This window comes from Phalaenopsis equestris, unplaced genomic scaffold, assembly GCF_001263595.1.
Source record: "Phalaenopsis equestris unplaced genomic scaffold, ASM126359v1 Scaffold232767, whole genome shotgun sequence".
NCBI lineage: Eukaryota > Viridiplantae > Streptophyta > Magnoliopsida > Asparagales > Orchidaceae > Phalaenopsis > Phalaenopsis equestris.
This window is the reverse complement of record NW_018250729.1, coordinates 29,133-53,626: the sequence shown is the minus strand read 5'-3', so window position 1 is coordinate 53,626 and position 24,494 is coordinate 29,133. Positions and strand designations below refer to the sequence as shown.

The 24,494-nt window shown below is 37.0% G+C and overlaps 1 protein-coding gene across 1 annotated transcript in view; it reads left to right on the top strand.

Annotated features, from left to right (window-relative positions):
- The window catches only part of LOC110038407, a 58,901-nt gene that overhangs the window by 31,461 nt on the left and 2,946 nt on the right, over window positions 1-24,494 (top strand). The window contains exons 3-4 of the mRNA XM_020743249.1: window positions 12,637-12,730; window positions 12,820-12,906. Of these exons, the coding sequence (XP_020598908.1) occupies window positions 12,637-12,730; window positions 12,820-12,906 (181 nt within the window). The remainder of the gene's footprint in view (window positions 1-12,636; window positions 12,731-12,819; window positions 12,907-24,494) is intronic.

Sequence of the window (24,494 nt, the reverse complement as noted above, 5' to 3'; positions counted from 1 at the left end):
TATTTCCATGCCACTTTCCAGCCACAACAACCCTCACCAATGCTCCTTCGTCTCGCATAACCGACAACAACCACCTTTGGATGCAACCTTAGGGGCATTTGTGCGAATGCCTTTTTTTGTTTCCCCTTTTAGCGTGTCAATTGTAATTGCTTATTGGCTTTTTTACCGCCATTGTCGGGTCCCAAGTTTCGAATACTATAAGGATTTTGAATGTCTGAACTCCCTTGTTTAAAAATTCTCAAATACTTTTTAAGACAAATCCTGAGATATTATAACTCATTTGAAAGTCAGAATTCAGTTACTTGGCAGAAGATTAAAAGTCTCGTGATATCCTTAGTTAATTACTTGCATTTCAAGCACACATTTTTATTTTGAAATTTATTTAGGACCCAGTCTAAATTCTTTAAAGTGAAGGACCCTATTTTTAGGATATTAATTTCATTTTCCCCCGAAATCATTATTTATTATCAAAATATTAAAATTTATATCTTGGATCACCCCTTTTTTGAATTTTCGTTGAGCTTTGAACGTTTTGTTATTCGTGCTTTCCAAACATTGAACACTTCTGAAAAACAACAAAATCTTTCTTTATTTTATTGCGGCGGGAGGGAAGAGACAGACAAACATTGTTACCACTAACATCCATTTCGACAACAAAAGTTGCACAATAGTAATCAAGAGATGTTCCATCCTTTGTCAGCTGCGTAGGAGTCATACGGATCACTGGGATCGACCGAAATCATATTGATAAAACCCCTTTCAGATTCTCTCAGATATTCTTTCGGGATTGTTCTGCTCCCATTCTTGAAGTTTTCCTCAAGCCAATCTTTGAAACTGAAGCACTCCTCTATAGTATGTCTAATGAACCTGTGATATGGGCAATATCTCGGGTGCCCTTTCTTGTTGACTTCATCCGACTTCCTTGGTTTGGGTAACCTGAATTCGGGCTTCTCGATTAGATTGCGGAACATCTTTTGACTGCTTCATCTTCAAAAGAGTATATCCTGTTTAATTGATTGGTCATGGTTGGAATTTGTCTTTCATCCATCTGGTAAGGTCTCTGCTGAGCATTCCCTCGAGGACTTTGGTAGGTCTGTCGAGGTTGTTCTGCTTGCATTTGCAACGGTCGCATGCCTCTGTCGACCACTGCAATGATCCCAAATTTCTTCTCAAATGTTTTCATTGGCTCCAACCCCTCTGCTTTCTTTAGAAAACCAAGTTACGTAGCCTCTTCTTGGAGATTCCCGACTTTGCTAAGCAGCTTCTCAAATGTCTTGATGGTGAATCTCTTGAGTAAGAAACGTACTGGACCATGAATGCTCCTTAAAAGGGTTTCGACTGCTTGCTGCTCCTAGAGTTGTGGCTTATACTTCATGTTAAAATTTCTCCATCGCAGAATTTAGTCCATCAATGTTTCGGTTGGCTTCTGTCACTCCACCACAAAATCACCGACGGTGATATGGTGTTTAGCTCATTGATTCACTTAACAAAGAGGTTTTTTAATTCTACAAATGTTTTCACTGAGCCGTTGGGTAGTTCGGCGTACCAGTCAAAAGGTATTTCGGAAAGACTACTCACAAATTGACGACACAACAACGCATCACTACCCCCTGTGTTGCAGCAACTTGCTCGGAAGTGTGCAACATGCTGTCGGGAGTTTTCTGTTCTATCAAATGTCTTGAACGACGGTGGTACGAAACCCTTGGGGTATTGTACAACATCAAATTCTTTCGAGTATGGCCTATCCTTTAGAATCAATGCTCTTTCTTCTGATTGAGTCGGGGCTTCTTTTGTTGTTCCACCATTTCTTTAATGTATTTCTTCTATATCATGCTTTGGACTGAATCCTTCTTCTATTGTTGGTATTTGTCAGTAGAAGTAAACTCTTTTCTTTTGTCTGTAATATAAACAATTTATGACCGGCTTGCTTCTGGAGCTGTCATTTGTGGGATTGTGACTGTCCTTGAATTGTGGTCATCGTAGACATCATTTCTTCTAGTTGTTTCTTCACCTGATTGATCTGTTCATCATGTTGTTGAATGACTCTTTACAACTCATCCGCGGCTTTCTCCTCAGTGGGTAAAAAGAACATCGCGCGAGGATAAGGTGACTCTGACCTCAACAACGTTGATTTCTGTGAATTCCTCTATCACATAATCTGACGGATCGTAGGGTTCATCACCGTATCTTTTCTTCGTTCTTCACACAACCGTGCAATGTCGGCTCGAAGCCTTTCCAATGCAGCCTCGATCGACCTTCTTTTGACTAGCGGGCTCTAGAATGATTGGAATTGGATTTTGTGGCCTCTGGAATGAATGAACTTGAAATGTGCTTATCTTTGTGGATTTTGGAGGTTGGGAAGCTCTTTCTTTTTTATGGCACTTTTGTAATTGATGGAAATCTTTCAGGTTCTGTCAAATACTCTAGAATTATTATGTTCCTGTATTTGAAATTCTTCTCAAGTCATTCTTTGAAGCTGATACAATTCTCTATAGTGTGTTCGAGCGTCTGTGGTAGGTGCTATAGTTGGGATGGCTTTTTTTGTCGACTTCCTCCGGCCTCTTTGGCTCTCATAATCTGAAATTGAGATTCTTAATCAAATCCTGAAACATCTTTGCTATAGCTTCTTCTCTGAAAGAATATATTTTGTTCAATTGCTCAGCCACAGATGGACTCTGTCTTTCATCCATCCGACATGGCCTATCCTGGGATGACTGTTGACTGTACTGTTGGTTGTATTGTTGGCTATGCTGTAGATCGTGCTGTTGCAGATATTGTTGGTTGTACTGTTGTAGTTGCTGGTAGATCTGTTGAGGCTGCTCGACCTGAATCTGTACTGATACTTGCCTTTATCCACCGTTGTTACTCAGATTTCTCTTTGAATGTCGTCGTTGGCTTCAGACTATTATGGAGAGATGACGGCGGTACTATGGTAGCAACCTCATAAACTCCATCCTCTCCGTAGATAGCAGACAACAGGTGAAACCTACTCCCCATGAGTAGAGGTGAGGTCTCATGTAATCCTGTCTCATCTAGTCGGAGGGCGGTGTCAGTAGTAGTCAACTTTGTGGCTTTCGCCTTCTCGCCCCTTAGAATTTTCTAGTTCCTCTACATTTTCTTTGTCTTGGTTAGTCGCACGGACTTTGAGTTGGATCCAATCTCGAATACGGAAAACGGTGTGGCAAAAACATCGATTGACACTTCTTTATATAGAATCTACTTCCCTTTGTTTAGTGTAACAGTTGGTGTAGTAGCGGTGAATCTAGTGACAAAAGCAGAAAAAGTCCTGGGAGCGGTCCCTACACTTATAGTGACAGACTTTACAGCAACAACAAAATTCTTTTCAATCAACACCCTCTTCAAAAGGAGGAATTCCTTAGCAAACTTCAAATTAAACTCCACCGCAGGCTCGACGGACTTCTCCGTTTCAGATTTCATTATCGCGACAACAACATTTCCAAGTTTGGCTTCAATATCATCGAATCCTGGTCCAAACTTAATGATCGCCAAATCAGGCAGTTCGCTCTTGCTAATAGCAAACTCCATTCCGGTGGCGAAAGAAAAGATTAAGTTTGGTGAAGAAATTGTTCCTGTCATTTGAAAAAACTTTCCGGAAGTCAGTGACGTCCAATGCCTTGTAATTTCAGCGAAAGTACTCAAGTTAACGCACTTGTCTGATGAACTAAGTATCTTTTAAAATTTATTCATGTGAATTTTGTCTCAAATTTTGTGATTTGTTTCGCTTTGAAATTTTGATGGAATTTCGTTTTATTTGGAGTTTAAATGGAAGATTGTGAGAGTGAATTTTAGTGTTAACTCATTCACAACAAGTCAAAATCGAAGAGGAATAAAGCGTAGGACCCGACCTGAGATTTGGAGGGGGTCGGCTTCGCGTCGGACTCACTTCGATAGACCACTCCTAATCTACCACACCTATTGGGGGTCCAACCCATAGTAAACCTTAAAGATTCTAGAGCCCCTCTATTTAAGGATGATTAAACAAACGACTTCTCAATCCAAAGAAGTTGACTATACCTGCCTAAGAAAGAAATGAGCGAGGCGTGCCAACGGAAGAATGGTAGTTTGGTCCATGAGGGACATTGACACACTACCGATGTATGAAGACAAAATTTTTTGATCAAAATGGAGAGAGGAACTCGTCCCCATCGGAGTTGCCAGAAATTATCGGTTAACTTTTTTTTTAGATTTAAAAATAATTTTTTAAATTTAATTTAAATAAAAGAGGTATATAGTTTGAGTTTCGAAAGTAGTGTTTTAATTTTTTGAAAAATGAGACCAAATGAATCTCATTCGTTCAATAGTTTACGTAATCGTGTCATATACCGCGGCGATAATTATATACCTCGGCGATAGACCCAATCCTACAAATTTAGAGATTTGTGACATCCGTTTGGTCTACGAACCTTTTATGTGTGACCGACAAGTTCCTCTATCTAATACAAAGATTAGATAGAGTTTGTTTTACCTGGATTCTAAGTTCTTTGTAGAGACAAACCCTATAGTTAATTACATCCCAAATAACTGCGGGCACTTGAGAAAATTTTCGATAATGATCAGGGGTACTAGTCTTCAATAATTCGAGGTTTAGGATTTCACGGTAGGGCGTGGAAAAGTAAGTGAAAGTGGCTTAAATAGGAATAATTATTTTCAGGAGTCCAAAGGAAGGAAAAGGTAAGGGATGTCACAGATCCTGAGGAGAACCCTCGGTGAATTCCTAAACTATCCTACAGTGTGGCTGTTTTTCGTAGACGATGTTATTCAATTGTTCAGTCTTCCCAATTTTATTATTTGAGACTTACATTTGCATAATATCCGATTATGCAAATAGCTCGCAAAGAGATGAAGGTTTACATCGTAACGAACGACAACTTCAGAACCTAAAGTAAAGCGAATTAGGTCTTACACTATACAACATGGTTGCACAGGTGCCTAAAGAGGGTGTAAGAATTTATTTCGCGCTAGGCGAACTACCTTGAAATCCTATGGTTGTTATTGTTTAATTCTAATGAGAGAGATTGTTGAAGAAGATCCTCTTGTTGCTCGATTCAAGTTCCTTGTCGTGCTGCCCACAAAGATGGCTCCAAGCTCATCGTCGAAGTAACAAGCCTAAACTCTAAGGTTCAAAAGGTTTTACCAGGTGTGTTCTAAAGTTTTGGTTTTGTTGTCATTCAAGCATTATGGAGGGATTAAAATTGATTAAAGAGACACCGGTTAGGATCCCACGGTTTTCTCGTTTCGGTACAACTATTTTTTTTGAATTTTCTTAGTTTAAACGAGTTGTTAAGCTCATTTAAATCGGAGAGATCTCGTTAGCAACCGTGGGTTACCTCATCCGAGGGGCTCCCGTAAATTCAAAAATACGTGTTATGTTTTGTTTTTTTTGTTTTAAAAATGTTATTTAATTTTTGAAAATTGCTTTGTTTTGAAAATCAAATCGCAATCAGCGCGTGAATGATATGTTAGAGCAAGAGTAAATTGCAGTAAAAAAAATAACAATAAATGAAATATACCTGTGTACGTGACGTATCTGCTGCTGTTATCCCTGCTACGTGTTTAGCTCACAAAAAAGAATATAATTTGTAGGAATTTAAATAAATTGCAGAAAAATAGAAAAACAAGAAGTAGCAAAATAAGTAGTAAATTACTAGTAACAGCACGTAAAAACTCCAAGCAGGTGCTCCTAAGACTTTCTACAACTCCAGACAACAACTAACAAGCGTGTACGGTGATCGTACGATCTCCTACGGCTCCGGGCAGCAACTAGCAAACATGTACGGTGATCCTACAACCTCCTACTGCTCCGGACAATAACTAGCAAGTGTGTACGGTAATCCTATGATCTCCTATGGCTCCGGGCAGCAGTTAGGAGCTCTGGATAGTGATCCTACTTCTTCCTACGACTTCCAACAGCAGCTAGGAGCTCCGGGTAGTGATCCTACAGCTTCTTACGACTCCGGTCAGCGGCTAGGAACTCCAGATAGCAACTCTACGGCTTCCTACGACTCCGGGTAGCGGCTAGGACCTCCGGAGCAACTCTACAGCTTCCTACGACTCCGGACTGCTGCTAGGAACTCCGAACAGGAACTCTACAGCTTCCTAAGACTCCGGACATAGATAGGACCTCCGGACAGCAACTCTAGGGCTACCTACAGCAGCCTACAACAATTTTATACTTCCAACAACACTTCTACTACCTCTAAATAACAGCATACAGTGACTCTACACCTCAAACAGCTCTTGCAAGCTTTCAACAACACTTCTAAGCTTCCTAATAGCAGCATACAATGATTCTACACCTCAAACGGCTCTTGCAAGCTTTTAACAACACTTCAAAGCTTAAAGAAAAGCAGTTTTTTTAAGAGCTCTAAATAGCAGCTTTTAAAAGCTCAAAATAGCGTTTGAATAGGAGCAAAAACAGCAAGTAAAATCTCCCCTGAGAGGTCCACAATTCTCTTCCTTAAAGTCAGTAAAACAGCCTAAAAGATTGGTGTTTACACCATTCCAAATAGGAATTAAAATCAGTCCCAAAGAAGTGAATAAATTCTAAGCATAAAAAAAATTCCCTTCATGTTAAGAAACGAAGGTATTTATTTTGTAAAATTAAAGATTTGGGTGGTGTAAATGTAAGGTTTAAGTTTCCGACATGCAGAAAATATAAGAATGTGTTGTAAAAATGTAAGAATTAACGCCAAGGTGTTAGATAAGCAAATATTTATGAAATTGAGTAGTATGTAGGCAGATTTCCTGTAAAATTAAGGCTATCAATGAACGCAATAGTTGCTCGTGATAGTATATAGCTTTTACGTTACTCTCTCACTGCAAAATTCATATACAAAAAATTCTAGAAATACTGCCTGCAAATAGTTTATACAGTGTAAAATACATTGTTCAACAAAACCACAATTACAAGCCTGAACTCAAGGTCAGTTTTAATCGATCAAGTCCAATAACCAGTTTTAAATTAGGAGCATTTACATATATACCACCAAAAACATCCAAACTTTGATTTTTACAAATACATACCACCCAAATGTTTCTCATCACCACTATTTTACTTTTAAAAAGTAAAGTACACCTTTAACTCAAGGATTTCTTCTTCTCAGGCATCCTAGTTTCAAAGGCAGGGTTTCAAACAGTTTATCAAGAAGCGTGATTTAAGAGCTGTCATGTGAAATAGTTCTCACATTAATCCTCTCAAGTATTTTTAATCTGGAATTCTGCATTTACACGATTTGCTAAATCCTACCAGAGTTAAATCCTTCTTGTAGTCAAGTTAATTCAGCGCACGGGTCGAGAAAAAGAGATTCACTTAGACAATATTATCGGCTAGTAAATCAAAAGAGTGCTGCAGGATGGTGTGTGAAACAGGGATCAAGCAAGAAAAAAAATAAATAATAAAAATTTCTCTCAGAATTGAAAACTTTGTTTGGGGAAAGAAAGTCGAAAGCTATCACTCATCCCCGAAGGATAAAAACGGATAATACCTGAAAGAACTCTAAATGGGAACGTCGAATAAAGGTTGCAACGTATTCAAAACTCACTTCAAGACATAGCTCGCTGCCTCGCAACTAAAGAAGCAGGGAGGAAGGACAACTTGAGAGGAAAGCTTGGCCAGAGGCTGTTCGACCGTGAGAGAGGAGGGAGGCGAGGGTTTCTGTCTAGGGAGATGGCAAGCCGAATGCCTAGAGGAGAGATGGGTTTCGGTGTAGAGAGTAGGGGGAGTTCAGTCTTCGATTTGCAGAGAGGAGCGGGTGAGGCGAGAGGGCTTTGATCTGGAAAAGAGGGAGGCTGGTATCGAATGGGGCTTCTTCTGCGTCTGGAAAAGGAAGGCAGGCATGTGGGGTTCGGTGCAGAGGAGGAAGGAATCGAGTGGGATCTCTTGAGAGCGGGGCTGCGAGCGAGGGGATGATCGAATCAAGCGTTCTGTCGCAGAGGATATGAGGCCAATTAGTATAGTCGAGGGAGCCGTTACGTTAAAGCTTTGGCGGGGAATTAAATGGTTTCCTTTGATGTAGCCGGCTCAAATGGAAAAATATAACACCAAATTATTTTCAATTAAGACGAGTTTTGTTTGAATTTTGAAATTTGAAATTCAAAATTATGTGAGCTGGTGATTAGCCCATGTTCAACCCGAGTCCAGCTCAAATTGAATATGAGTGGAACTTAGGATGAGCCCGGGCCTGCACACCGCTAATTAAAAATGTGCATCGATTTTTGTGTTAATTGCTCGTGTGCGAAACCATAACAATATGGGTGTTCTTTTTAGCTAAATTCGACGTTGCAGACGCACTGGTGTGGTCCGTTTCGTCATCCGGGGTCGTCCAGACAAATTTGCCGACGATTAGGTCAATTCAAGTCAACATCGTGTGTGGTGCAGTGAGTGCGTGATTTGTGGCGTTCACGACTGTTCGAGTCTTGGAGGGTTCACCTATGGCTGTCAGATCCTGTAGGAACTCATTTTCGGGTCCTCTACATGTTAGTCCTTAGCCCTTGTAACTAAGGGTTGAGTGCTTGAGACTACTCATTTCTGGAGCTACAAAGATAGTTATTAAATCGTTAGCACCACATAAAAACATTCCTCCTAGAGTAGCTGTTAATACGAATAACAGAAACTCTGTTATAGCCATTTCTGTACATTCAATGTACTCTACGGATAGAGGAATACATAGAGTTGAACATAGTCAAAGAAGAAATTGAAAGATTTCGTTGCGTTGAAATTTTCGTTTGGAAATTGACCGAAAAGCTCATTCCATTGGAAAAAGAGGGTCGTTATGCTCATTACTCAACTTGTTGAAGAGATGAAAGAGAACCAAGGTCTATCTTTTTTATCAGAGGTTGAATCAATCATCAGAAGAAGCCAAAAATTCTGATACGTTCTGGGAAAATGAAATGCTTTCATAAAAATTCTCGTAGAATCGAGAATGAAGTTTTCATTATGTACATGCCAGATCATTAATTAGTCACTGCATCCAATCTACGAAAAAATCCCAATTATGTCGAACTTTCTCTTTTTGGAATTGAATATCTACGGAATCCCCATGAATAGGATCAAACCTTATTCCATGATATTTCCAGAAGATTCCTCTTTCTTATTCTTAAGCAAGCCCCCTTTAAGGTTGATTTGATCCATTCTTTATGTTTCATCTTTCTTTTCTTTGTTTGTTTCGAGAAAGATCTCGATCGATTCCGATTCTTTCTTTTCCTATTGATTCTTTTCCGATCGAGAGAGTTGGCTTTTTCGGTTTTTTTTCAGTCAGATTTGAGCGATTTATATACTTTGTACCTACGCTTACCTTTGCGGTGATTAGGTTAAGACAGCCAAAGTGCCCCACACCCGTGACAACAGGAACCTACTTCACTATGAAACGAGATTTTCCGGGATAGGAGGCTTGATTAAACTAGTGTACCGTAAGGTAAGGAAAATGTTAAGCGGAGGGTCAGAGCGGAGTTGTAGAAGAGATAGCTAGTTATCTAGAGTGAAAATAACGAATTAGGGAGAGGTAGGGGGAGAACCTAACCGAGAGAAGATCCACGGCAGAAACGGTAAACCAAAGCGCGAAAGATCAAAGTCGGAACATAAAAACCTATGTTTCTATAAAGAAAGAAAATGTGAGATCTTTTTCACACTCAAACAAAATTTTGGATAGGTGGGACGTCGATTCTCATTTGATTCCACGGGAATTAGCTAATAAGAAATAAACAACTAATTTCACTATTTTTTAGTATTTAGTAGATGTTCAAGAAAGAGTCAATGCAGAATGAGTTCTTATCTTTATTATGATATTAGCTGTCATCGATTGAATGACCAATCTCCTGAAAGCGAAGACATTAACTAGTAGTCGGAACAACACCACTAAAAGAAAGAGGGCTTTCTCTTCTTCGTCTTACAATTACATGTCTGACGCATCCTACTTCATTGACATGCACAGTCAATCAGTAAGAAGTGGCTCGAAGTTCTATGAGAGGTGGGCTCCATTACTAGTCTACTAGGATGATCAACAAGGAACTTCTAAAGCTAGATCCTGGGTTCTAAGAGTAGAAGACTAAGACCTCACTGAAAATGAGGTCAATACTAATCCTCGTTAACTTCCTCTTTTTAGTTGAATCTGCTAATTGCTCATTAGACCTCTCCTTCCAATCCAGGCAAATCCAGGCATGGACCTTTTAACATAATATTTTTTTCTAACTTTTCAATGCAGACACTAAACATGGTATATATGAATTGAGTGGTATGTATGTAAATCTTCCAATTATTAATGCATGTTTGCATGGTTCGTGAGAGAGGTAATGTATAATAATAATATATGCTTGAGATGGGCATATAAATATTCTTTAAGCCGTGAGCATCATGGGGTTGGTATATTTGGATTATATGCCTCTCCGTTCTGCATATTTTTTTGACTTGAGCATATGGCTCATTGTTCACGATAAGCTAATTTGGGATTTTGTGGATGCCGCAAGTTGCTGTGCGGGATGAAGAAAAAAACATAAAAATGCCTCCAGAAGGTAATTTGGGATTTTGTGTTTGTGTTCTTTGATTTATGGTATTTTATTTTAGTTTATGCTTGTTCATTAAATAATTTGAGTCTAGCACATGGTGATTCTATCCTTGCTGGATAACAAGTCTTGTTTGCTAATATATATTTCATTTAAGGGCTATGTTGATTGCTTGAAACTGAAAAATGCAAATAAGTTTTCTTGATTTTTATATTTGCAGTGTGGGTACTAATAGAAGTTAATGGTCGAGTAGTGGATGCGGTTCTGTGTTTTTCATGTATACATTGGTAATGACCGCATGTATTCAATGGATTTTATTGAATTTAGGGATTTTTGAGGTAGGTTTCAGTGAATTCTGGTTGTTCAACGATTCAATTAGAAGAACGAAGCTTTACTAGTAGGCAACGACAGGGTGACAACTTGCAAGTGGGCTTCTTCTTGAATCATGTCTGGTTACTTTGGATTTATGTTTTAAATCATCTAGAATTTGAAATACATGCCTTAGGTTAAGTGTTTTAAGTGATGTTTATGATCAGAAAAAAATGATTTGATTCCAACTCATGGTTTGTGAAATTTGCCATAGGATGTTTATTTGATTCCTGCAGGTGGCTAGGTTTCATCTAGTGCAATTTTGCTTTCCACAATTCTTGTCAAAATTTTTTTAATATTACTTACAGAACTGAAAATCACATGGGAGGAGCTCAATAATTTTTGACGAATGTGTGAAGTTGCAGATTTTCCTGATTTTATCATGTGTCTACATGTGTGATACCTTTATTGGATTATATATGTGCTGATTTTCTAATTTTTCAATATTTGTGTGCATATTTTCTGATTTTAATTTATATTTACATACATACTACCTTACATATGCATTGAATTGTGTATTTTATTTTCTTAAAGTTGAAATAGTGGTGTTTTTTTGTTGATTTGCTATTGAAAGATTTGGGTGTTATAAATGTAAAAGTTAAAATTTAGGTGTTAAATATGTTAATACATAAGAGTTGGGTGGTATGTGTGCAAATGCTCCTTTAGTTTTTTGTAATTTAAAAGTTTCTCCCTAATGAACCTTTGCTCATTAAAAATATGCAATTTATGAGGAAATTAATTGAAAGTGAAGGATGAATTCCTATAACATAAATGTTCGGAACCTGGGTATCTAATTTTGAAAACGTTGAAAATTTTGGGTTGCTGGTGCATTGAAATTTGACCTTCAAAAATGTTGCTTGGTTATTAACTGCTTATAAGAATGATTATTTGGTCTTTATATTGTTGCTTTGCCTGAATGTGCGTCTTGGTACCCGTTGAAATTATTTTATATTAGGTTTTTTTTGGTCTGTTACTTTTCTTTGTCCTATCAAAGTCTATTGATGTTCTTGATGAAATAATTATGAAAATATCAACTATATTGGTGTCACATTTTTGTTACAAAAAAAAATTTATTAAATAGGGGCACACTGGTCATTTTTCCAGAAACAACTGCAATAAACAGACAACCAGCTTTCCTGCAACAGCTTCTTGGGGCAGCGCAGTTGCAGCTGAAAAGCTGAGAAGCTGAGAAGTTGCAGTTGCGCCAAACAGAGCCTATGTCTTAAAACACACCTCGTGTTGCTTTTCCCGCATAATTTTATAACCAAGTTTTCCCTGAAGACTAAGGTTTCTTACAAAGTTCATCGCTCTAATTTGTAAAGATTCATGTTTATTCTGACCCTCTTCTATTTGTACGGTTGCATACTTATGGCCATTGATAATAAGGTTTTAGGCCCTTCAATGCAATTCTCCCCGCTCAAACTTGAGGATATTATTGATTTTTTGAATCACCTATGGCCTAAGTTGGAGAAAATATTTATGCTTCCCATTTATTTTATAGTAGGACTAGTTTAATCAAATCCATTTTGCAATATATTTGGTTGCAGTGTATTATTTGGAGATCTAAATGTTAATAAAGTTCTTAAATTTCAAATTTTATTGAATGAAGTTCATATATATCTTCTTATCTATTAATTTTCAACTTGTTATTTCTCCTATTTGTGCGATAAACTTGTAGGTCTTTCCAGACTGTTTACAGTAGATTGCCAATCTATTCTTAGCTACTTTATTCTTTCCTAACGTCCTCAGGGATGAAAGAGCAAACAGTGCAGGTGTCTTCATTGGGGGCTTTGTTTTGGGAGGACTAATTGTTGGAACTCTTGGCTGTGTATTTGCTCCTGAGGTGGTTGAACCTTTGTCTTGACTTTTTATATATTTGTAGTCTTGCTTAAACTGCTGTTTAATTTCTGCACGGATTCATTGGCATTTCAGATTAGCAAAGTTCTTACTGGAGCTGACAGGAAGGATTTGATGAGGAAGTTACCAAAATTTATTTATGATGAAGAGAAGGCCTTGGAGGTGAGACTGTTCTGTAGATACAAAAAGCTTATATAGCTTATACATGCTTATGATATCATTTCACCACTGCTTTTCCGTCCTCGATGCACTTTGGATGCTATGCTATTTATACTTATTTAAGATTTGGAGTCCCTTTTAATAATGCTTGGTTCCATTTAGTATTTGGGGATGTAGAAAGCTAGCGGATGTCATGTGTTACCATCCAGACTTTGTAACTCTTAATGCCTATTACATGCTAGGCTGCTAAGACTGAGGTAAACAAAATGTGAGAGTGAAGGCATGGATGCTTAGACTAAGAGGTAGACAACCAGCATAATCAACCAGAAGCTATACATACACCTGTTACCACTGCTGATATAGGTTAGTTTGGATGCATATGTCAATGCTAGAATAGAAATCAGGGTATGATAGATGAGTGACGGATGAATTCCTGAAGATGCATCTTCTAAACTTGAACAGTACGGCTGATTATTTAACAAAATAAACACATCTTAAGTTAACTACAACAACAAGAAGCCTTTAACCCACTATGTGGGGTCGGAGTCGGAAGAAGGTATTACATTGAAAAAATTTAGGCTCAAATGACTAACATGCCTTGATTTTAATTTTTTTAGGTGGAAAAGCAGTTTAAAAATGCACTTTCGTACAGACTTGCAAAAGTTTTTCTGTATATATCATGCAGTTGATCCATTCCTGATGAAATTTTTTGACACTGGCTCCAATTGCCGTGTTATCCAACAATTGTCTGCTATTCTATTTATATTTCTTTATGGTGTTTGGGACTGGGAAAATAAAAGTGCTAATAAAAGGCCAATTGAAGTCTTTTCCGTTTAGTTGATGCCATTGATTCTCAGTGTTGTTAGCACTTAAATTTTTTGTTTCATGTTCACAAAATTGCCAAAAACATTCTATAAATTTTCTTACAGCAAGCCAGCACATCCATTGATGGTTTTCTTAATTACATGGTCTGATAGGAAGAAATTTTTTATCATTACATCATTAACCTTATACTGGCACTTTTGGTTAGTTTCCGGATCTACATTCTCCATTCATTCATTCTGAGTATTGTTTGAAGTGCTCCATTTTTTTTGTTATCATTTTACAACAAATACCTCTTTTTTTTGTAATCCTTCTAATTTTATGCTATTTATTGTCTAAAGTTTCATTAAGGGCTACTTTCTCAGTCCATCTTTCACATTTTTTCTGGATATCCATTCCTGACATTTTAACTTTTTATTGCCCAATTCTTTCTTATTCTGAGATTTTTGCATTCTGTAAAATAAACTTGCAAGTGTTCGTGCTATATTTTTTGCATGATACGTAAATATTTTTCCATTTTAATCACCTAATTTTAACTGTAGAAGTTCTTTTTTATATCCTCATTTTTTCTTATAATAGAACTAAGATACTTAAACCTATTACAATTACTTGTGATGATATCTTAAGAATATTGACTTGATACTTCTAATTTCAAACCCAAGGAATTTGCATGTCTTATACTTGTTTTTTGTACTACTTATCCCAATTTCCTTGCATTTAAATTATCCTCCAAGATTTTGACTTTCCAATTGTTTTGTAGATGATTCACTGATTGTGGCTTGTTATTGATAAATAGCATATACCAAAACACCTGCCCTTGATCCTTTGAGCAACCTTATAACCAATACAAAATGATACAGACTTAATTATTTGATCTGTTTGTAATCTTACAATGATTGAAACTCTTTCAATGCATTTCTTCTAATGCTTGTTAAGCTCTATCACACGTATTGGAATGTTATAAACATAATTGTCACTCTTTTTTCCTTAATAAATATTAAATCAATTCTCATGGCACTAGATAGCTTCTCAAAACTAATAAAAATTCATATGAAGATACTTGAAATTAATGAAACACATGCTTTTCCCTAGGCAATTTTATTGATGTTTATAGATTCAGCATATGATGCAGAAATAACTACAAAAAGTTTCTTGATACCAATGAAATGCCTCTTTTTAAGTTTGCCACCAATTATACTAGATAAATTTTTAAGAACTTGCAATGTCTCCATGCTCTCACTCCGCATCCTCGATGCATGAGGTTTGCTTCACTCACTATAGGCTCCTCCTCACATAGTCCTCGATATGTTTGTTGTTGCCTCATCTCCCTTCAAGGCATTAGCACATCTCTTCACTGGGCTAACTTGAGTCTACTGGGTCAATTCTATTCATTGCTTTACTTCTCAATTGTTCTCAGGATCATCAAAATCTTTTCGCATTAGCGACCTTGGTCTATGTTGTGGATGATGTCCCCTTCTTTCTCGTTTGCCAACCATTTCTCATCACTTTGAGCAATACTTGCATTCTCACAAGTAAAATTCATGTCACTGGCACCTAAATTTTTGTAGACTATTTTGGGGATTATGCTCTTTGATATCAAAGTTAACCAAAAAAACAAGTAAATAAATAATATTTCTGAAAAATCTAATAGACATTTACAATTGACACATTGAAAGGGAAAACAATAACTGTTACAACGCTAATGCCTCTAGAGTTGTATGCCAAGGGGGTGATGGTCGGTTAGGTGGGATAACAATACTCTTTTCACTGATTAGTGAGAAGTTAAAGAAATGAGCAATGACATGGTACACTTAAGAAGGTGAGGACAAAGGAGTACCCAATGAGGGAGAAAGTACGTAATTAAGGCTGAGAGCCCATGAGAGACACTCCAATAGAATTAACATAAATGGTCCAGGACGGACCTAAGTTCTAAAAACCGACGCTCGACACAAGACCACCCCACATAGGAGAATTATAAACTTTCAGATAGATAATTGGCTTCATGAGTTGCCCCTATATTGTGGGAGGCCCAACATGTCAGAGATGAAACCATTTTGGGGCATTTTCTGGAAAACTAGATGGAGTTATTCAGTTATAAAATGCAGTTCCACGGTATACCCACTAACATATGTCCAGACAGGAGGGATGAAGCACAGCGTTACCTTAAAAGCTTGGTGGGAGAGAAAATCTTATAATGGGATCTAGCACCTACAAGAGAAGAAGAAAAGGCTTCTCCTGAGTCGTTACACTTCAGTGTGGTTCAGCCTGCCGTAGATTTTGTTCTAGACGTAATTCCTTTTGACATACTTGTTTTATAGATACGCCCAACCGATAATGAGGGCTGGGAGAAGCACATTACAAATTTAAAGGTTCGACGGTTACTTGGTTAGAATCTACATTTATATATAGATCCAGCTCAGTTTGTGCCAAAAGAGTGTAAATATTTATTCTACTAGGATGTGCTTTGGAATGATAACGCCTGCATGATTTATTTACCGTGAATTAATAACATTTTGGCCACTTTTAATATGACCAACTTGACTTTATACTATGAGGACATTGAAGCTTCGATCCGTCGAAGCTCCCTTAACCTTGAGAGTTTGATGCAGGCTTCATTGATACGACAACAATCGCGTGACTCCCACTAACGCAAGAGTAAATATTTTGAACCAGACGTTGGAGTGGGAGTTGCTGGGCCACATGGATCAGTTCTGAACAGTAAATTGTGGGTCAGCCTACCTTCTTTACATGGGTTTACTGCTTGTGAGAGTTGGCCCACTCCTAATTACCTTAGTACTATTTATGTGCTTTTTTCATGTTTTGGATTAAGTTTTTGGTGAGTTTTTTGTTTGGATAGCTGTGGACGTCTTCGATTTTCTACTTCTAGGGTTGTATCCAATGGGAGTGTTGCTCCGACTGTATCTTGTTCTTAGGTTGTGACTATCCTCAACTTTCCCTGTTTCAACATCTTTTCCTTCTCTGCCACCTTCACCATACCTACTGCATCCACCTGAAAACAGCCCTACTTGGCTATTTTTCTACGGTCCACCTTTCCAACAGTATTCCCCTCCCTTGGCTGTTGTTCCAGCCGCCCAGAAAACCAATTCCCTTGACGCCTGGCTGCTCTTTCAGCCACCAGAAATGCCCCTTTGCAGCTTTAGTTGTAACCATTCAAAACCACTTCTCTGCCATCTAGCCGTTGTCGCAGCCCTCCTGCACCGCCTCCCTGCCACATATATGCTATCCCAACCAACTGGAACCCCTTCCCCATAGTCTAGTTGTTATTCTAGCCACCCAAAACCGCTTCTGTTCATTGTTTCTTTGCTGTCCAGCCCACCTAATACCTACTGCTTCAATGATGTACTACCCGCTGCTCTACATTCCCTACCTTGCCGCCACCTTCCCAAACTATAACCGACACCACCCCTTGGATGTAATTTTGGTTGTGTTTGTCTGTATCCGTCGTTATTTCCCTTTCAGTGTGTTAGTTATAACCGCCTATTTGCCCTTCAGTAATATTAATTGCTTTCCTATTGCTGTTTGAGTTAACTTTGGTATCATAGGGAGTAATATCATGAGGATGGAAAATGAAAAAAAAAAATAGATGGATTAAATTGTATATATACTAGGGGGTAAAAGTTGCACTTATATGCATAGTTGATAAAATCAATGTGGTAGGCATATGAAGAATGCATGAATGAGATAATATGGTTAGGAGTTGTACTAAAAAACTTGCCCAAAGCATAGTTATTAAATTATGTTGTGGTGAAGGTTGAGGAGATCATAAAGCCAACTCAAAAAGTCGTAATAAATTAATTATTAATATGTGTTTCATTGCAAGTTTGAAGTTTAATTATAGGATTAAAAGATCTAAACAGAAAACAAATTTCTATAGTTGGTGATTAGTTGATATTTCCTTTGCTACCTTTTTAAAGTGTTATCATCCCGAATCTTTACATTTGCATAACTTGCATTGCTTAGCGGAGTAGAATCAACAGAAAATGAAAGAAACAAAAGAAAATATTGCACGTTATGAATACACAAACATAGATTTTGCTACAGTGTTGAAGCATTTTGAATTCTCAAGGCTGAAAACTTAGGAGACCAAAATATGGTCTATATAAATTTTGGGAAATTCAGATTCATACCACAATTCCTATGTACTAGCATATTTAATAAATAAACTTTATAGTTACATTTATAACACTTTGGTGTCATAAACCTATGCATGAAATAGTGCTGTCAATTTTAAATAGTTGTCAATAATGATATTTTTGATGTAATATTAAACTCTTAAGCTTTACGCATGAAAATTTTAAATTTCAGGTGTTAGATATATTAATACATAATAATTATGTGGTATGCATATAAATTCCCCAAGAAATTTTAATTCAACTGTTCTTAATGTAGTTGTTTTTGAAGATTTGGAGCTATTTATGGATATAACCCAACAAATTTATAGTCTGAACTATCTTGAAAGCTTGCGAAATGATAATCCTAGTAAAAGAGGGAGATATTATAGAACCTTAATTCTTAAGAAATCTAAAATCTAAATACATAAAGAGAAGCCTGCCCATCATCAATGTCAACCATATGGTTCAGGCAAGCTGGCAAGTGCAGCCACCTCGACTAAGCCAGCACAATCAGCGTTCATCAATAACAACCTGTTGCATCACAACCACTCTTTTCCACCGTCTCAATAAATGCTGTGATATATCTTTGTATACTTATCATTATTGTTCTCTTTTATAGTCTTTTTCTTCATATCTGCATTTTTCCTGGTTTGTGCCCTGCTTCAAGATTTCTCATGGTATCAGATTCCTCCTTCCATACTGTCGTTACCTCAGTCCAATGGAACATTCCTCCACCTCGTCACTCATTGATAAAACCCAGCTCGAATTCTGGGACAGCCTGCAATTTCTCATTTTAAACTCCTAATGACCAACATCAGGTCAATTATTCATACCAATTCTCCAACGACAATTACCCAACCTGGAGAGCCCATATCTTAAAACTCTTCTCGGCTAACGACTTTGGAGTGTTTTTGAATGGGTCAAATTTATGTCCTATCACAGATGTTGCAGGAACAATTCAACCAAATCCCTTTTACAACACATGGAAACTCATCAACTATAACCTAGCTGCTACCATCTACTCTATACTCTTAACATCTTATGTTCTAAATCTTCCTACCTGTTCTGCCATTTGAGCCAACATTGAAAGAAGGCTCTAAACTTCCAACAGATCTCGTGGGATACAACTAAATAAGAACTATACCACATCTCAATACAAAACAAAACTTTGACTCACTATCTATTCGATATCATGGCCCTCGTGGACAACATTGTTGAATGCCACACCCGCTGCTTATCAAGCCTTCAAAATGTCAATTCACACTAAGCTTCATCTTGTAAGTCTTGACGAGATCTAGTTATTGTTGTGCAGTGACGAGATCCACATCATTCTACTATTTTATTAACAAAAATCAATCAATCAATCAGATAGCCTTAAGTGGTAATGGCGATTATCAACAACTCTACTTCTCATGCCATAGGGAACGAGAAACACCAACTACTACCGGACGAGGCAGTTGTCAGACTCCACAAAGCAAGGGAGGCCACAGATCTATTACGATCTGCCAAATCTATGGCAAACAAGGTCACTCTTTTTTTCATTATTGGCATCAAATCAATTTCAACTACAACCTAGCACCCCCACTACTCGAAAGACTAATAGCTCCTCCATTGTACTCACTCAATTGGCATCTAGATTCAAATGCAACAACTCACATCATCTCCAACTTAAATCACATATATAGCCTACAACCTATAATGATTTTGATCACATACTAGCAGACAACTGATATAAATGCTTAGATCAAACTACGAATTGTATCCCTTCTTTCCCTCCATCTCTTTAACCAATAAAATCCATTACACCAACACACTCCTTGTCACACCCTTATTGGAATGCTTTTCAGTTCTTGCTCATTTTTATTCAAAACTTCTAATTTGGTTAGAAATGCTAGTTCACCACTTCACAAATCTTTTTGAACTTTTACCGCACTAATCTGGGAAGATTGTGCATTTCGATCACATAAAATATAAAATGACTTTTTATCTGGCGGTTTGAGTTTTACTCGCCTTTTTTCAGCATTCAATTGTAGCAAAATAATTTACCAACCTATCAATCTTCAATATGACATCAAAAGTCTGAATTAATATGATAATCAATTGTGTTCGTAACTTCTTGTCATGAATATTAATATGTATGACACATTTTCTGCTGCATAAAAGTCATTTCTCAAAGGCATAACCACACAATACAGAGTTAAAATACATAATATCAACATATAAACTGTCAGCGAACTCATCAGAAATAAAAGAACGCGAGACACCTAAATCGAAAAGAATCGTGTCAAACTGATCTTAAATCATAAACATGTCTATAACAACTTTTTTTTCGATTCTTTGGCTTCTTGAGTCATAGTTGCAAAAACTCAGGCTTTTAGTAATTGCTCATTTTTGTGCTTTGAAATTTTACCCTTTGCTTGAGTTAAAGGCTTCCCAAAACTGAGATTTATTGGACTGGCTGCCTTCCAAAATTTTTTTAGGTTGTCCCTATAATTTGATATGTCAGTGGCCTGCTGCCTTTTTTCTTTTTTGTTTTTTCTACGGAGAGTTCATTTGAGTATGCCCTAGCTGTCCACATTTATAGCATTTTCCTAAACAAAACAAGAACCGCCCAAATTGCCTTTTTCCACAATTTTCACAAAATGACTTGTCTGCCTAAGGCTACTTCTGCTTATCTTTTATCTAGCCTTTCTCAAATTCCTTTTGCCTTTCACTTGTTTGCGTGAGATTCCCACTCTGATTGAAAAAGTTCAACTTGTTTTGGATTCTTCTGGCTCTTTCAACTAGCATTAAGAAATTGTTGATTTCAAATGGTGCTAAAGCCAAACTCAAATGATTTCTGAGACCACGTATAATTTTGTGATATTTTTTTTCCCAGGTGTTAACATAATGAGGTCCATATCTGGATAGAGAAGTAAATTCCGTCTCATATTGCTTAACTATTTTGGATTTCTTAGTCAAATTGAGAAATTTGTCTTGCAACTATAATCTGACTGAGGGCAGAATAAATCAATATTTGAATTATACAAATTCATCACACTGAATCTGTGGAAGAGGTGTCAGCTGAAATTTTTCTCTATATTGCGCCTGCCTCCATCTCCCTGCTTCACCTTCTAGCATGAGAGTAGCTAGAACCACTTTTCTATTTTTCGGACATATCGTACCACTAGAATTTTTTGTTCTTCAATAGCCAATCTTTGGCAACTGTAGGGTCACTAGCACCCTTGAATGAAAATGGCTTGAAAGACTAAAATATCTTCAAGTTTTGATTCATTTCTGCCCCTGTTTCAGATATGTGCCCTGTATTGGTTGAGGATCTTTTAACGACTGTCATTTTATAAACTACTTGTGATATCAATTACAATATGCCTTGTAACTCAGTAGCTCTAATGTCTTCATTTGTCTTGTTCTGATTTTCATTTTTTTAAAAGTATTTTTTGATCTTACTTTTTTCTCTCCAATTAGTCTAAGAAACTGACCCTTAATACTTTCTGATTCTTCTTCGGGAATATTCATCTATATTGACAAAAAATTATTATTCAAATAAAATTAATCAGATAATAATCTTGATGTGCATGCATGATACCTTAAATCTTATGGGATACCCATTCCAGATTCATCAACCTCAAACTCTGTATAAATCACTTCAAAATTGATCTTATTTTTCATCAAAATACAACACACTTTCATCATTCCTTTCATCCAATAACCATTCTCTGATACCACTTTCTATCACACCCTAACAGATTTCCCTTTTAAGGGTAGGCTGAGGTGCAACGAAAGCGGACAATTCGGTTAGACTAAATTCTCACAAAGACTCGTCCTGACTTGCAGAATCTATTGTATCAGAGCAAACATAAATTAAAAAGTGGGTGATGAATTAATCAAACTAAATTACCGCAATCATATGTAATACATTGCATTTCATAATTCATTTATTGATACATTCAGAAGCATGAAAAATCATATCATCAAAACATATGAACTATATAAAGCTGCTAAATCCAACATAAATAAAATACATACTCAAAACAGTACAAGCTCCTGAAACTATACAATGCAAAACTATACAAATTACACCCGACTACTTGCCCTAGTGCCCATTTCCATTTTCTGCGAGACAACAACAAAGAGTGAACAACGAGTTCAGAGAAATAATCAAGACTAAGATAAAATTTTATACACGAAAAAGAAATAACGTGTATGCTCGTATGTAATTGTACATGTCTACACACAAGTCACAATATGCTAGAATCTAATAGATATGAAAAGAACGTGTAATGTAGAAGCCAAGGCTGTTGTATAAACATGTATATCATAACTATGTTATCGTAAGTATAATTAAAAGCATATTTATAACTTGTTTATCATAGCAATGTCATTTCATAGTAATGTCATTTGTAAATGTATAGACATTAATTATTTTTATGATCTGTTATATCATGGGTCGTCACCTTGCCCCAAAGGCCATATAAACTATCGATACGAATTAAGTCCCCTCAACATAACAAATATCAATGGTTCTCATAATACCAATAATTACCTACGTTCTGTCAACGCCTGATCAAAATGATTCCAAAATTGTCATCGCCTGAGCACCAGGAGTCGTGAATATTAAATCCTTGCATAACGTACTTGCAAGCACTCATGTAATAGTCTACCCATATCATTATTTGTGATATTTCTTAAATCATAATACTTGTAACAAACATTCATAAACATTTTTTATATTACATAGATGACTTATAACAAATGAATACCTGCAGACAATTAGTTTATAAGCATAGTCACATGTATCATAACATAGTGGCATCATATATATCGTCAAAGAAATTAACTGACATTCATACATTTCAAACAGACATTCATCTATAATACGTAAGAAGTTTAAATGCAATATTGTTGAATACGTAATCACATAAAAATACAAAAGGTTACTTTTTAAAATTAACACAATATTAATTCACTTGACGAAGCAGCTCTACGACGAGTTCTCACACGCTTGGCTCAAGCTTGCCTCTTCGTATAAACAACCTGTGAATTCATGAGCATCATAGGAATTCATGAAATCCTAACTCGTATCGCGATTTAACCAAAAAACATATTTTAAATGTCAACACATATCTCAAATGGGCTTCTTGAAATAAATCCTTCCTTCCAAAACCACCTATCTTTTTCTCTACTCTTCCTAACACCTCAAATCTTCCCTCTTCCTTTGCTTATTTTGTGCTAAAGCCCTTACGGAAGTTCATATATCACATTCGATACTCCTGATACAATTTTGGGGCCTCGGATGACTATTGGAAATGATAAAGTCCACAAAATCAAAACAAATATCAAAACAGATGTTAGAGGAAGGAAATAAATATCTCAAATAGCATGGAAGAGGGTTTCACACTCACCGATTTTGCTCTGAAACCCTGAAATGCATATTGCAGCACCCTAACGTGCGCACGGCTGCTGCATTCGTGCCCCAACACTGTAACAAGGGTTGTAGACCCTTCAGCTGGGTAGGAAGGCTATCACATGAGGAGGAGACGCGGGAGAGAGGAGAAAATCAGGAGGGGAGGAATCTTTGAACCTTCGAAGTCCTATTCGACTGAAAGCAGTGAATAAAATGGCGTGATTCGGTTGGTTACGGTGTTGATTCATGATTAAGAAATAATTAAAGAATAAATTAAGCTAATAAAACATTTACCTCTGAATTTCATCTCTCAAACCATTCGTAATTCATATATAGTCTTACATAGAATTGATCGATTTCAAGTATTAAATTTTGAGGGGTGCGAAATTAGAGGTACTTTTAAAATTTGCCTAATTATTTACCTTATTTCTGGAATTTGGGTATTACACTCCACAACAAATACTAACCCCTCTCAATCTATATCTCCATTCCCTGACCCTACGTTACCCAAAACATCACACTACTTGGCTCCTCACCCATCATCCCCTCAGCCCACTCTATCTGAACCACCTACTCTTACCGGACATCACATAATCACCAGATCTCTTACCGGCTCTCTCAAACCCGAAGAAGTACTCTTAATGCAAGTCTATCTCCCCATCCGCTATTCCTAGCTATTTCTCCCAAGCTCTAAAAAATTTCTCACTGAAAACTTGCTATGTCTCTTGAAGTCAAAGGTCTTCAAAATCATACCACTTTGATACTCGTTTCTCTCCCCCTTCATCACAACATCCTGGATTGTAGATGGGCATATAAAACCAAGCAACATACTAACTTGTCTATAGCCAAACACGAAATAAGATTTGTCCTACAAGTATACAAACAAAGATTTTGTATAGATTGCAATGAAACCTCTAGTCGAGTTGCCAAAATGCCAACCATTATAATTCTACTCACCATTGCTCTCCCCAACAATTGGGACATTCTTCAACTTGATTTCTAGAACGCCTTCTTAAATGGCCAACTCCAAGACACAATCTATACACGGCAACATCCAAGTTTTGTGGACTCAACATCTACAGACTCAAACAGGCTCTAAGATTATTGTTTAACACCTCTGTTCATCTATGCCAATATGGCTTTCAATTCAACAAAACCAATCCAAGTCTCTTGATCTGCAACCAAAATGATACAACTCTCTTCATATGAAATATATGTTGACAATATTCTTC